This window comes from Lacerta agilis, chromosome 4 (genome assembly GCF_009819535.1).
Source record: "Lacerta agilis isolate rLacAgi1 chromosome 4, rLacAgi1.pri, whole genome shotgun sequence".
Taxonomy (NCBI): domain Eukaryota; kingdom Metazoa; phylum Chordata; class Lepidosauria; order Squamata; family Lacertidae; genus Lacerta; species Lacerta agilis.
Genome location: NC_046315.1, coordinates 77355378 through 77368581, shown reverse-complemented (window position 1 = coordinate 77368581; position 13204 = coordinate 77355378). Strand labels below are relative to the sequence as shown.

Below are 13204 nucleotides of genomic sequence, written 5' to 3'. Positions count from 1 at the left end.
GACTTTATTCTAGTCCTACAATTGTTTTGAAGTGGCAGCTATTACGTTTCTATGGGCGATTGCACTAGGGTGGGATCAGATAAATTGCTGATGTTTTGAATGGCACAACTGTGCTCAGTTGGTGTTTGTCATTATTTCTATAAGAAAAAAACACAAAGTGAAAAAAAGTGTTTTGTGAAACATACTTTTTTTTAGTTCATGCCACAGTGTGCTTACAGAAGCGCACAGCTGGTACAAAATGTATTTTGCTTTTTGCCGTTTTCCCTTTCTATGTATATTTTGTAAATATACATAGTGCAATAAATTTCATTGCATACATCAAAAAATCTGCAGCTTTTATTTGCATTTATCTGCAATGAAAATAAAGGTAATAGCTATTAGATGCACGGCTTCTTTTTTCAAGGCTGCTGATATTGTTAAAATTATATTTGTTTTTGTTTTTAAAAATTATCTGCCCATTTGTAATTTAACAGGAATTGGCAAAAGGAACAGGATTTGGCCTTGTGCTTTAGGAATGAGGCCAATATAGATGTAATGCTTCTCAGTCTCTTGCGTGTGGTTTAGGAGACTGGGAAATGTGTGTGCCTGCATCAGACTCGAGAGGACATGCAATAGCTAAATAGGCCCCTTTAGCACAACACCATTTCTTTGTCTCCAGTCTGTCCTCACCTCTGTGTTCACATCCTGACTGTTCCTCATATTGCAGGTCTGCAATTCTCTTAGTAGCACTGTCCATCTCTCATTTTGGAGGTGCTGCTTCTGGAAATGCACATTAAGTATGGCTAGGGGATAAGGGAACCGCATTGCCCTGGAAATCTGTGGCATCAGAGGTAGGACAGAAGCCTTTTCTCTCCAGTGGAAAAGCACAGCCCATGTTTTATGAAAGGTTTTTGGGAGATGGGCATGAAAAGGAAAATGTCTGGCCATCAGGGTTTCTGCCTCCGCCCCTCTTCTCCTTCTAGTTAAACCAGGTCTTTAACTCTGTGTGCTCTATGCTGCTTTCGGGGCAATAAAAGCATTTCTCTTGTGCAGCAAATGCGTATTTGCTTCTTCTTTTGAGTATAGTTCACACATCTTCTGGAAGGAGGTATATTACTTTTGAGGGGAGACTGCAAAAAAAAAAAACAGTCCTTTCCTGTGGAGATCTATTACAATTGCCAAGTGGAATTTTTTGCATAGGCATCACAGGTCCCAGGATTTATTTTATTACATTTAGAGACTATTATCATGCTCGTCACTAACGTTCCTACTGAATATTATTCTCCTCTAGTTAGTGCCTGCATCATTCTTTAATCCCTTAAGAGAGAGAGATTGAAAACATTTACCGGTATTCAGTTTTCATACTCTTTTGCTGTGGATGTTCACCATAGGAGTGCTTATCTAGCATATTTGTGTTTTAAAAAGTTGTTTCCTCATCTTCCTCTCCCAGCAAAAAAAGACAATGGCCACCCGCTCACACCCACCCCACTGCACAGTTCTTGATGCCGGAGCACCAGATATTAGTGTCAATAATTTTCAGCTTCTCTCTTCCATGTGGCAAGGCTATCTGCCTCCTTTATTATATAGAATCATAGAATTGTAGCATTTAAAAGGGACCCCAAGGGGCATTTAGTCCAACCCCTTGCAATGCAGGAATCTCAACGAAATCATACATGACAAATGGCCACCCAGCCTTTGCAGATGTAGGCAAAATTTTGAATATTAATTGAATAGCGACTTAGAGAAACATTGCCCACATCCTAAAATGCCACTGATAAGGGCATGACTCCATTCACTGATCATGTGAAAAGGTCCTTAAGTATTGTTGAAAATAAGTGAGAAGAACAGCAGGTGGAGCCCAGCTCCCATTTTAAGCCCTGGGTTAGTTTACTTTTAATGTCTGTGAATGGTCTGCGATCACTTGCCCTAGTAGGGAAATCCATGTGTGGCACAATGTGCACACGGTGCTTCTGTGTGTACAGTTTTGTTCCCTCTATTGAAGCAAATGGAGAATCTGTGGGAGCAACAGATTTGGTGGGGGGCCCTCTCCACATGTCCAGTCTGCGGCATGGCTGATGATGGAAAGGTCAGCGCCACAGCAGCAGCTCTGGCGTTATGTTTGCCTAACACATCAACCCATATTACCGTGGCTATTTTGACTAAGCTGCTACCAACCTTCTCTGAGGTGGGGTGTGCGGATGTGTTGGCGCTGCTGAAATGGCTGCAGCTGTACAAAATGTTGCTCATGCAAGCAGCTGGGCATGGCTGTACCTAATTATTTCCAGAGGGTACCAAACACAGAGATTGCACATGTGAATTGCGCCTTATCTCCTACATGGGTTTTCTTTCCCTGGATTAGACTGATCCAATACTTGCTATGTTAGGTGTCTGTACAGGTAGTGAGCCTTCTGTTTCTCCATCTTGAGAATCCAGTTTTGCATCACTTTAAGATTCTCCTTTATTTTTCAAGCTAAATCTTCTGGGGCCAAGTTTTTCCTTCCACGGGCATGGTTTGGAATAGTTCCTGTGGAGAAATGGCATAGTTCCTGTGGAGAAAAGTCTTTGTGTGGGATGGTAGAGCGCTGACAGCTCCTGCTTAGTAATTTCAACCCCCCCCGCCCCCAAAAAAGTAGTTATCCATGGGAGACAAGGGCTGGGCGTTGTCAGCTTTTCAACATCATGAGATCACCAGCCAAACATCACAATACAGTGATACTTTTCATGATGTTGAAAAGCAGAGGGAGGAACAAGCTGCCTCGGCCCTGGTTCCGCGAGGGAGCGGTGGTGCCTCAGCTCCCTCAGACTTGTGGGGTTGGAGTCGATGCAGCTAGTTCCTTCTTCCAGGTGCTGACGGTGGCGGAGTCAGGCACAGGCAAGCCTCATCTGTGATATACCACGGGGTGAAGACGCCATTGCACTCTGGTCCTCAAACCAGTCCTGGGTGATGTATCAGTCAGTACATTACCCAGGCCTAACCAAGGCCCTCTCATGAAGGACAATATTGCTGAAATAATAAAGTGGGCACATAGACTTAGATGAGTGACAGCTGAACTCCACTTAAATCCAGAATACTTTAAACTTTTTTTATTTAAAAAATATGTCTGATTTGGTTACATTTAGATTGGCTCTATAGCACTTTTCAGAAGACATTTCTTCTGGAAATGCAAAACAGCAGAGCCGCAAGAATTTTTTCATTAAAAAAAATAAATAGAGACTGCTCTTTTGATCCATTAGTCTGTGCTTCCACTTACTTCATTTTTAAATACCCCATTTTAACCAGAGTAATTGGTCCTAATAGCATTAAAATGAATATGCAAGGAGAAGCACCTTCTAAATGTGACTGTGGGTTGGACCCAGACTTTGATGCAATCTTGTACACCTTTACCTGGGAGTAAGTCCTGTAAACTTACTTCTGGGAAGACACACATAGGATTGTGCTGCCAGTCATGCTTGGAGTAGGTCCATTGAAATCACTGGAACTTACTCTTAAGTCCCATGGATTTAAATGGGTGTCCTCTAGAAAAATCTCAAGTCTGTATCCAAGCCAACCAAAACAAATTCAGATTCTTATTGTGACAAATGTCTTTTCTTTTTCAAAAATGTACGTAATAAATATAATTTGTACATAAAACCCAGCCAAAATAAGGACAGCAAGATTTGGTGCCTTTTTAAACAATATTTTCTCTTTTCCTTTTCTTCCCGTCACCTTTTGCTTTGTTTTCATGTGTTTTGGTTGTGGCTTATCCTGTATGTTCTCCTCCTCATCCCACCTTTGCCTGTCTACATCCACCATTTCATTTCACCCCATACATCCTTAGCATGGCAAGGCACTGACCTGATGCATAATCACGTCTTGGCTGATGATGACCAATCAAGTCTAGACTCCTTGGGTCGTCGCAGTAGCCTTTCTCGTTTGGAGCCTTCCGACCTCTCTGAAGACTCTGACTATGACAGTATATGGACAGCCCATAGTTACAGAATGGGGTCTACATCTCGTAAGAGCTGTTGCTCATATATCTCTCACCAGAACTAATGCACTTCTGAGCTTTTCTTAACAAATGCTTGTTGTATCACAGCCTGCTTTTCTTAGATGTTTTCTTGCAGTTCCTTGTCTCTTTTAATGTGATATTTTAACAACCTTGTGGGGGGGGGGAAACCAATTTCTGATACTTCAGTCACACCTTGTTGGGTTACACTAATAGGATCTCTTTTTTATATAAAGATTGGGAGCATTGATATGTAGCTATGAATGGTCTAGTTTTAAGTTTCGGTGTAGCCATAACATTTATTTCCTTAGCCCCATTCCCAGCCCCATTTTTACAGCACATGGCTCGTATTCTGTGAAGCAACACTTGTGTGCCATCTGTATGGAAATCCTTTTAGCCTTACAGTGTTTAGGTTGGTGTGTATTAACAATAAAGGAGGGCAAACCAAACACAACAACTGCATAAATGTACAAGGAAAATCCCAGAGTTATATGCAGTTAACTCTGTGTATTCGTTTTCGAAGAGCAAGCCAAGTGTGTTACTATCCTGCCTACAGTCCTGAAAAGCTGGGAGAACCACATATACATTTATAAAAGTGGAGCAAGCATGGGATGGTTCACGATTGTAAATACTGTTCCAATAACTATGGCAAGGTGAAATTCACTGCCACTTTATGCCTACAAGTCAGAGAGTTCTGCAGCTAGCTCCGCACATCCATCAGGGATTTGGATGTGTTTCCTTTAACAGCAGACCCTTCCTTCCTCACAGCAGACCATGTTTGATACTTAAGGGAATTTCAAAGCAGTTTTCAGCACAGCTGCCTGGTGTGACAAAAAGAATGTCAGCACGCTGAAGGATTTGTAAGCTCCTGTGTCTAAAAAGCTCTCTGGCCTGTGGCTGATAAGTTGTAAGGCAATGTTAACCAATACATGTACAACAGTAAATCATTAATTTCTGCGGTAGGAAGGAATTCCTAAATTTTATTTGATGATAAAAACACTTGCTAAGATCCCTTTTTAAAAATGTCCAGTTTTTGGAAGTGCCATGTCTCTCCCTGTTGACTTTTTGAAGTTCATTCAGCTCTCCAGATCTTGCTTATGTCTGCAATTGCATGTAACTACAGTAGTACCTCGGAAGTTGAATGCCCTGCGACTTGTACATTTTGGCTCCTGAACACAGCAAACCCAGAAGTGAGTGTTCCGGTTTGTGAGCATTCTTTGGAACCCAAATGTCTGACGTGGCTGCCGATTGGCTGCAGGAGCTTCCTGCAGCCAATCGGAAGCCGTGCCTTGGTTTCCGAACGTTTTGGAAGTCAAACGGACTTCTGGAACAGATTCCGAGGTATGACTGTATAAGCACACTTTTCATTTGGATTAATAGTACCCAGGGCTTTTTTTCCAGCCAGAACTCACAAGAATCAGTCACGGCACCTCTCATGTGGGGGCCATTGCCGTTATAAGAGAGGTGCTCATGGTGAGTTCCGGCACCTCTTTTCTAAAAAATAGCACTGATAGTACCATTGAATACTTTGAGATACTTTTGTATTATAGGAAACCAATATACTTTTTGGGGAGCTCTGTTCTGCAGATAAAATTACTAGAAAAGGTAATCTAAAATAAAACAACAAAGAATCAGAATTGCTATTAGAAACTGGCAACTTCTTTCTCCCTAGGATGCTGAAACTACTGTCCCCACTGTCCTAACGTCATTGTTTGAATAATTAAACAAAGCATTGTTCCATTGCTGCTTTCTAGAAACTTAATCATAAATGATTATGACTCCTCAGATGACAACAAACATCTGCAGGTAATCTTTAGTTTCCACTGCTTAATGACTGAACGGGATACAAAGGACCTAAGGAACAAACAAACTGACCCATTAGATGTAAAAGTACTTGCGCTTAACTTTAAGCAATTTATGAACATATGTCCCAAAATGAAACACTCAAGAGAGGATTGTTAGCAATGAAATAGCATGGACCTGTTTCAGCTGCACCTAATTCAGCTGCCAGCTGAAGGTCCAGTTTGGCTGGAGGAGAGAGAGAGGGAGAGAGGTTTGCTTCAGGTCAAATGGCATGGAAGGCGAGAGACTGCTTGCAGTCTGGCCCCACTTAAGCATTAAGCTACCTGCTGCTGCAGCCTTGACTTAATACCAGCATTTCATTGTAGTTCTCTACCTTTGCACATCCCTAAGGCTGCAGAGAGTAACATGAGGAACCGTATGCAGCATAGCAGTGGCCCAGAGGGATGAGCCAGGGAGACCAATCTACAGAGCTGTTAGCTGCTGTTTTACTGGGTTTTGAGTCACTTTCTAGCTCCCGCTGCGCCCCTGTGGCAGCAACAGGAGGCTTATGCTGCAGTTCCAGTGGTTTATAGGATTAGGCTCAAGTTTTGAGTACAGAAACGGCAGAGGTGGCTTTTCTTAGCACACTACATTCAGAACATCTTTCTTTTCAAAATGTGCCCCCTGCTGGAATGCTTTTCTTCCTTGGGGAAAATATATACGGTACTCATGCACATATACTTCAAGTGCAGAAGCAGCTGGAAGGAGGCAGCTTGAGTCAAAACGGCCAGGCCCTCTGTTGCCTCTCGTAAAAACAAAAAAACAAAAAATGGAAACCAGGAAACTGTTCAAACATGTTGCTGCATAAAGCCTGATTTGACCCTGAGAATTCTCAGTTTAAAAACAAAGCAAAACAAAACAGACGACACTGAAGGCATAAATTTAAGCAATCGTGTTCTGGCTTTAGACAATAGATGTTTCTTACAGTGGCTGAAAGCTTTTTAATTGATTCTGTTGCTCTCAAGATAATGTATTATGGATATGGTATACCATGGTTCCTTGGAACTCCCCCCCCCCCTTATCAGAATTGTGTTAACTAATTTTGAATATCCAAAGCTCTGAAAAAATTGCCACCATTAATTATTACAAGAGCTGCGAACCATCAGAAACAATGGAATCTTGTTACGGTAATTTTCTTTGGTTTAACCATGCCATTAAAAGGTCCTTATCAGTGTTCTCACTGTGGCAGACTGCTGCTTTTGTGAATGGATCAGAAGTGTTAATGCAACCAGCATTAAAACATAATAATAATAATAATAATAATAATAATAATAATATAATAATAATAATAATCCAGTGTTTAAAATGGTGGTATTCAGCCCAAGTTTTAGTGTTTATTTTTGTGAAACTTAAATGATATTAATAATGTACCTAATGTTATACGATCTGTAATATAAGTGTGTACAGTTAGTATTAAAATGAAGGCGTACAGAATTTGAATTAGAATGTTAGGTGTGAGCCATTGTCAGTCCCTTTCACACAGCTTAAATGATACTGCCATTCAATAAGTATTGCTATAAGGTGACAGTAAGCTATTATTAATTGTGTGTTTTGCATAATCATGCCAAAGCACAATAAAATGTGTATATAGTGATGTTTTAAAAGAACAAATATATATATTGTTCATTCATTTGTGAATGGGAGAAGCCATCTTTAGTAAGTTACTGACTTTTGAAGACAATATAATAGATGTTTATCTGAATGTGCATTGTATTGTACAGTTTGCATTTTCTTGTTTGTGGTGGCATATAACAACTGCGTGTTTTCTTTTTGTTTTTTTAAAAAAAGGTTTCTGTTATGTACAGTTGAAATAAATTTTGCATTTACTAGCCTATGCCTTTAATATTAAAATTGTTGTGCTCTGAAAGGGCAGCTTTTTATAATTTCTTTTTTAAAAATATTCCTTTTGGATGTACTCAAGCAATATGGAAGCCAAGCACTAAACTAAAAGTGTTTCATTTAGGGCCTGGGTGTGTATATATAACACCTGTGTGCTCTGATGAATTATTTCACACAGATTTTGCTTTATGTAGGATTTTAGCTTTCTAAAAATAACAACACTGTAAAGTTCTAAATTTCCAGTTACCGTATTTGCTATTTATAGAACATGGCTCTGGTACTACTGTAGTTTGCGTTTCATTGTGTGCAGCGGGCAACCTCAGATTGTGGGTGTTCATCTGCATCAAATGTGTCTTGCTAGATTAGATGGGAAAGGGATGTGCACCCACAACACCAGCTTTGTATGCAGATCTTATTTGCTGGATCAGGGTACACATGATTCAATACATTTTAATATGGTAGTGTTACTCCTCTGGTATTTGGCAGGGAGCGTACTTAAACGACTTAAAGAAAAAATTAAGTCTAGTGAGAAATGTCTCAGAGTGTTCAGGGTATATGTTTACACATTTGGAGCTCTGTTGTGTAGGCTGATCAATAGTATAAATAGCAGCAGCAGATCCAGTTGTGACATCCCAGGTGAGGTGAGGGAACTTTCTGATGTGGCGGTGCTCTGGCACCCAAGAGAAGTGATTAGATTTGAATGGAGCATATATCCATCAACTGGCTCTTGAGAGCCACAGAATTTTCACCGAGGTACCTGGATTTTCAAATAGTAAATGTGTGTGATGTTGTTCTTAAACATTGGCATTGTGTGAATTAAGTAAAATACTGGGAAAGGTCCTGCTATGTAAATATTTATATTGTTACTGCTGTGTTGGCAATTCATCTGAACTAATCACGACTGCTTTTTTTCCCTACTGAGCATCCATATCAGTTAGGGATTTATGAGCAGGTCTCTTTCTGAAGTAAGTATTCCTGTGTCATTCCTTAAAACTCCAAAAATGGGAAACAATGTGCACTTTCCTCTGACTTCCTTTATAAAAATGCAGGAGCTAATACTGTAACTTTGTAACATTGGAGTTTCGTGTCTCTTAAGACTGCAATCTTGTATCTACTTACTTAGGAATTAAGTCTCTTTGGATGGCAAAATTTTCTTCTGAGTAAACATGCATAGGATCAGGCTGTAAGGCTGTTTTAACAGATTTTTATTTCAGTACTTCCCTGTAATATTTTATTGACTTGGTTAGCATTAATGCTAAGCCATGGTTATTAAATCACATTTTTCTGTTGTCCAAACAATAGAATCTTAACCTTGGTTTTTTAACCATCTTAACCTTGGTTGTTAATCATGAACAAGCTATGCTCATAAGGCTTGGTTTATAAACCTTGGTTGATATTAACCATGGTTTAGCATTACGTGTGAACTCAAACATTGAGGTTTTTTATGCTCATCATTCGTTCTTGGTAATAAAGAATATTGGACATTGTCTGTGAGGTAAAACGATTTCTGACATGTTTGTTTAGCTACATAAATTTTCACTGCATTTCCATATGCAAATATTGACAGTGTAAAACTGAAGAATAATAGGATGTGTGGTAAGGTGGGAGCAACAGCTAAAGCAGGGTTCAGCAACCTTTTTCAGCCGTGGGCCAGTCCACCATCCCTCAGACCCTGTGGTGGGCTGGACTATATTTTGAAGAAAAAAATGAACAAATTCCTATGCCCCACAATAACCCAGAGATGCATTTGAAATAAAAGGACACATTCTACTCATGTAAAAACATGCTGACAGTGTGCGGGCCAGATTGAGAAGGCAGTTGGGCCACATCCAGTCTTAGGTTGCCTAAACCCTGAGCTAAAGGATAAGATGCAGAAAAGTGTTATGTAAACACCTAATGTTGAAAACACAGATAAAGAAATTTTATATAGAAGTGACTATGAAGCTTAATTGTAACAGTAATCCATGGTAATGGCCTTAAAGGGAAAATATTTAATTGTACTTTATTTTATCAGTTTGAATATTGCAAAGCATAAACAACTGACTTCATAAATACAAGGTCTCAAATCCTAGTTTTTCTTTTGTTAATGTAAACAACCGTGATTTTCCTGCAGCACACTCCTTTTTCTGCAGCACCTCACATCATGATCCACACTATTTCCAAGAGCCCCCCATCTGCCAATAGCATTTATTGGGTTGGGCAGGTAGGGGTCTATAGTGGGAGATAGGGAATTCCTGCTCCATGAACTGTGTTCCTTTCAGGGAAGGAAAATTAAGATCCAAGCCAATGAAATGTGCTGTTAATGGTTGACTTAACTAATTAATATTTTGCAAGGTGACACTTGCCAGTCAATTTTCACTCTGAAATGCAACACTTGTAGGTTTCGGCTAAAGGTATTCAGCAGCAGACTTTCAATATGAGCAGTACTGTTGTGTATATTGTTTTAGTTCTAAAAGTATACCCAAATGCTTCATCAGCTTTGTATTGCGCTAGGGAAATCCAATTAACTTAAGTAAACACAGTTAAAACACTTCAGGTGTTTTCCAGTTAAGCTGCCAGGCTATGATCCAGAATGGTAGGATTAGATTTTTTTTTCTCCTACTCAGTGCTGCAAGAATCTACAGGTTGTTGAGTTTCATGAAAAAAATTGAGCTGGGGCTGTTTTAAGTATATAATTCATAATTCTGTTTTAAAAAGTGAATACAGGTGATCTGCTATATAAAAATATACTATCCTTTCCTCATCCTGTTGTCTCTTTCATTTCTTGAGACCATTTTCATGAAAAGACAAGATAGAACCCTGTACAAGGTGTGTTTCTTTACAACTGTAAATAATGCGTTATGTAGCTTACGGGAATAAGTGAACAATTGTTAGCTTGTCTACCTTGTTTATTGATTTGGTTTAAGCTCCTATGTGTAGTCCCAAATGTTTTGTTTTATAATCACTTCTCTCATCCTTGTATTTTAAAAGGTTTTATTGTTTATGTGTCATTTACTCAGATGAGGACACAACAGTCTTCTATCTGAATGAGCAGAATTGTCAAACTAAACTGAAAATTAATTTTTTACTCTGGGTGAGTTTATATAATCATTTACAACAGGAGGGAAATCTTGGAATATGCTTCAGCTTGGTTAAATATAGTTCGCCTTCAGTAGTGGAGGGATTTCCAGAGCATATTACTCATCCCACTTGCTCTGAAGGTGGCGCTGTTCAAGTCCTCCTTGGCTCTTCTGATAGGGGGAGACTTCCAAGTTCTTTGTCTATTCTGAGTAAACAATGTTGGTGCACTAGCATTGCTGTGGGGCTAAACAGACTGCCGGCTCTCCTTTTTTATTGTCTCCTTCCCTCCTTGAGTTTTAGAGTCTGATCAGGAAGGGAGCCAGCACACAGCTTTCACCTTTAGAAGGTACTTAGAAGGGAAAAAGAGTGTGGAGCAAAGATCATGCTGATAATGTTTCAACAACTACCAGTCTAGGAACAGGATGCTGCATTGGCTACCCATAAATAGGTGGTTAGCCCCTGGGGTACTAGTAACCAGCAGGAATGGGGACACCACCAACCTAGAACTGCTGCTCACTTGGCAGAAAAAAGCATGAACTTTTGGGCTGAGGATAGATAAGACCTACACCCTCTCCTGCCCAGCATAGTGGGTGTGGGTGTTCACCTAGAGGTTTTTAATTTGGTTTGTATGTTGGTCAGATATACTAGCACTGGCCTCCATGAGAATAGAGAGAAAGCAGAAAGCCAAATGCCCTGACCCCACAAGTTACTCGCGAATCTCGCCACCCACCTCCTCCCTAAGACATAGGGCTGGGAAAGGGAAACATGAAAAGCAGGCTGTTAAAATGTAGTCACAAGTTTCAGCATTGACTAGGTGAAAACTCCTCAGCATGTTTGGAACAGGAATTTCCACCCATCATTCATACACATTATTCTTATTCTTTTTATTATTTATTATTATGGGGGGAATCTTAAGTTTCTAGGACTGGTTTTCAGAAGGTGTGTGTGTTTTGTGTTTGGAGTATTATGCCACAGCACTGTAGTGCAGCTCTAGGGGGATTAATGTACAGCTTTTATTCCCCCCCCCTAACCTAACATGCTCACTTAGATGGCTTGCTCCTCCCTTCCCATTTTTGGATTACAGGTGTCCCTTACAAGCCTTACAGCAAGAATATTTGACCACTAAACAATTTGAGAACAAGTTCATGAACACTATTGGAAGGAACAGCCAACTCCAGTTACAGTTCTCTTCCATCCAGTGTAGACCAACAGGAGGATGCTCTCCACACAATCCCAGGCCATTTGTCCTTGTGGAGCAAGGATTCATTCAAAACTTTCACCAAGCCTTGAAAAATAATGTTATTGTTGTATTAGATGAGTTTGGATATTAATCTTATAATTGTCAAGAGATTAGAGAGCCACCTTAACTTTAAACAAGCTTGTCAAATGCCACATATTCCAATGGGGGAAGCCAGTCAAAGGGCAATTTATTGACCTTCACAGAATCTCATGGAAGTGTATACATTCCCATTCACTACCATCACTGCAGATTCCTGAGTTCCATATACAGGACGAACTCTTTCCACACAGGACCTCCCAGTTTAGCCTCTCATCGGCTCTTGGTTTTTGCCCATACTCATAATGTTTCTGATTCCCAACTATGCACGTTTAACCAAATGGCCACCAAGTATTGTAACACTTTGGAAGTGTAGGCGAGTTTCAAATATTTTTGTAAAATATCTTACTGTGTGCAAAAAGTTGGAGCTGTCAGAGGCAAGGGAAACTTCCTTCAGAAAATGGAGTCTCCAAATGTAAAAAAAACACACCATACACTTTAGCAAAAGAAATGCAAGCAGACGATAAGGAATGCAAAACAATTTGAAGAGCACATCACTAAAATATTAAGACCACCACTAATAATAATAATAATAATATAATAATAAAATAATAAATGCTTAGATATATTAGAAGCAGGAAAGGGGCTAGCACGATCATATATGTGCCAAATGAGGAAAAGCAAATAGAGAAGCTAACTGAATTATTTGAATCTGTCTTCATTGTGGAAGATGAAGGAAAGATCTCTGTTCCTAAACTAACTTTCTTAGAAAGGGAGACTGATGCAATTAGTGGTGCCAGGAGATTAAGTTCTGTGCCTAATGACAAATTAAAAATGAACAAATCATTCGGTCCAGATGGAATCCACCCAGAGTTCTTGAGGAACTCAAATGTAAAATCTTTAAATTAAAATTTGTAACTTGTCCCTAACTGGAAAGTGCCAATGTAACAGCAGTTTTTAGATCCTATGGAAATCTGGGGAATTATAGGCCAGTTAGCTCAGCATTTGTTCTTATTGTAGAAAACAGTCTTAAAGATATAATTGTCACGCATTTAGAAGAACAAATCTTGCTGAAGAAGAACCAGCATGGCTTCCACAAGGGTAAGTTCTGTCTAACCAATTTTCAGAGTTATTTGAGTGTCAGTAAGCATATGGGTGGGGTGATCCAGTACACATTGTGTAGCTGGACTATCAAAATGTTGTTAATAAAATTCCTAAAGAC

At 39.7% G+C, this 13204-nt stretch overlaps 1 protein-coding gene across 1 annotated transcript in view; it reads left to right on the top strand.

Moving 5' to 3' along the window:
• The window catches only part of ARHGEF7 (Rho guanine nucleotide exchange factor 7), a 78584-nt gene that overhangs the window by 56222 nt on the left and 9158 nt on the right, over window positions 1–13204 (top strand). The window contains 1 exon segment of the mRNA XM_033147762.1: window positions 3798–3974. Coding sequence (XP_033003653.1) covers window positions 3798–3974 — 177 coding nt within the window.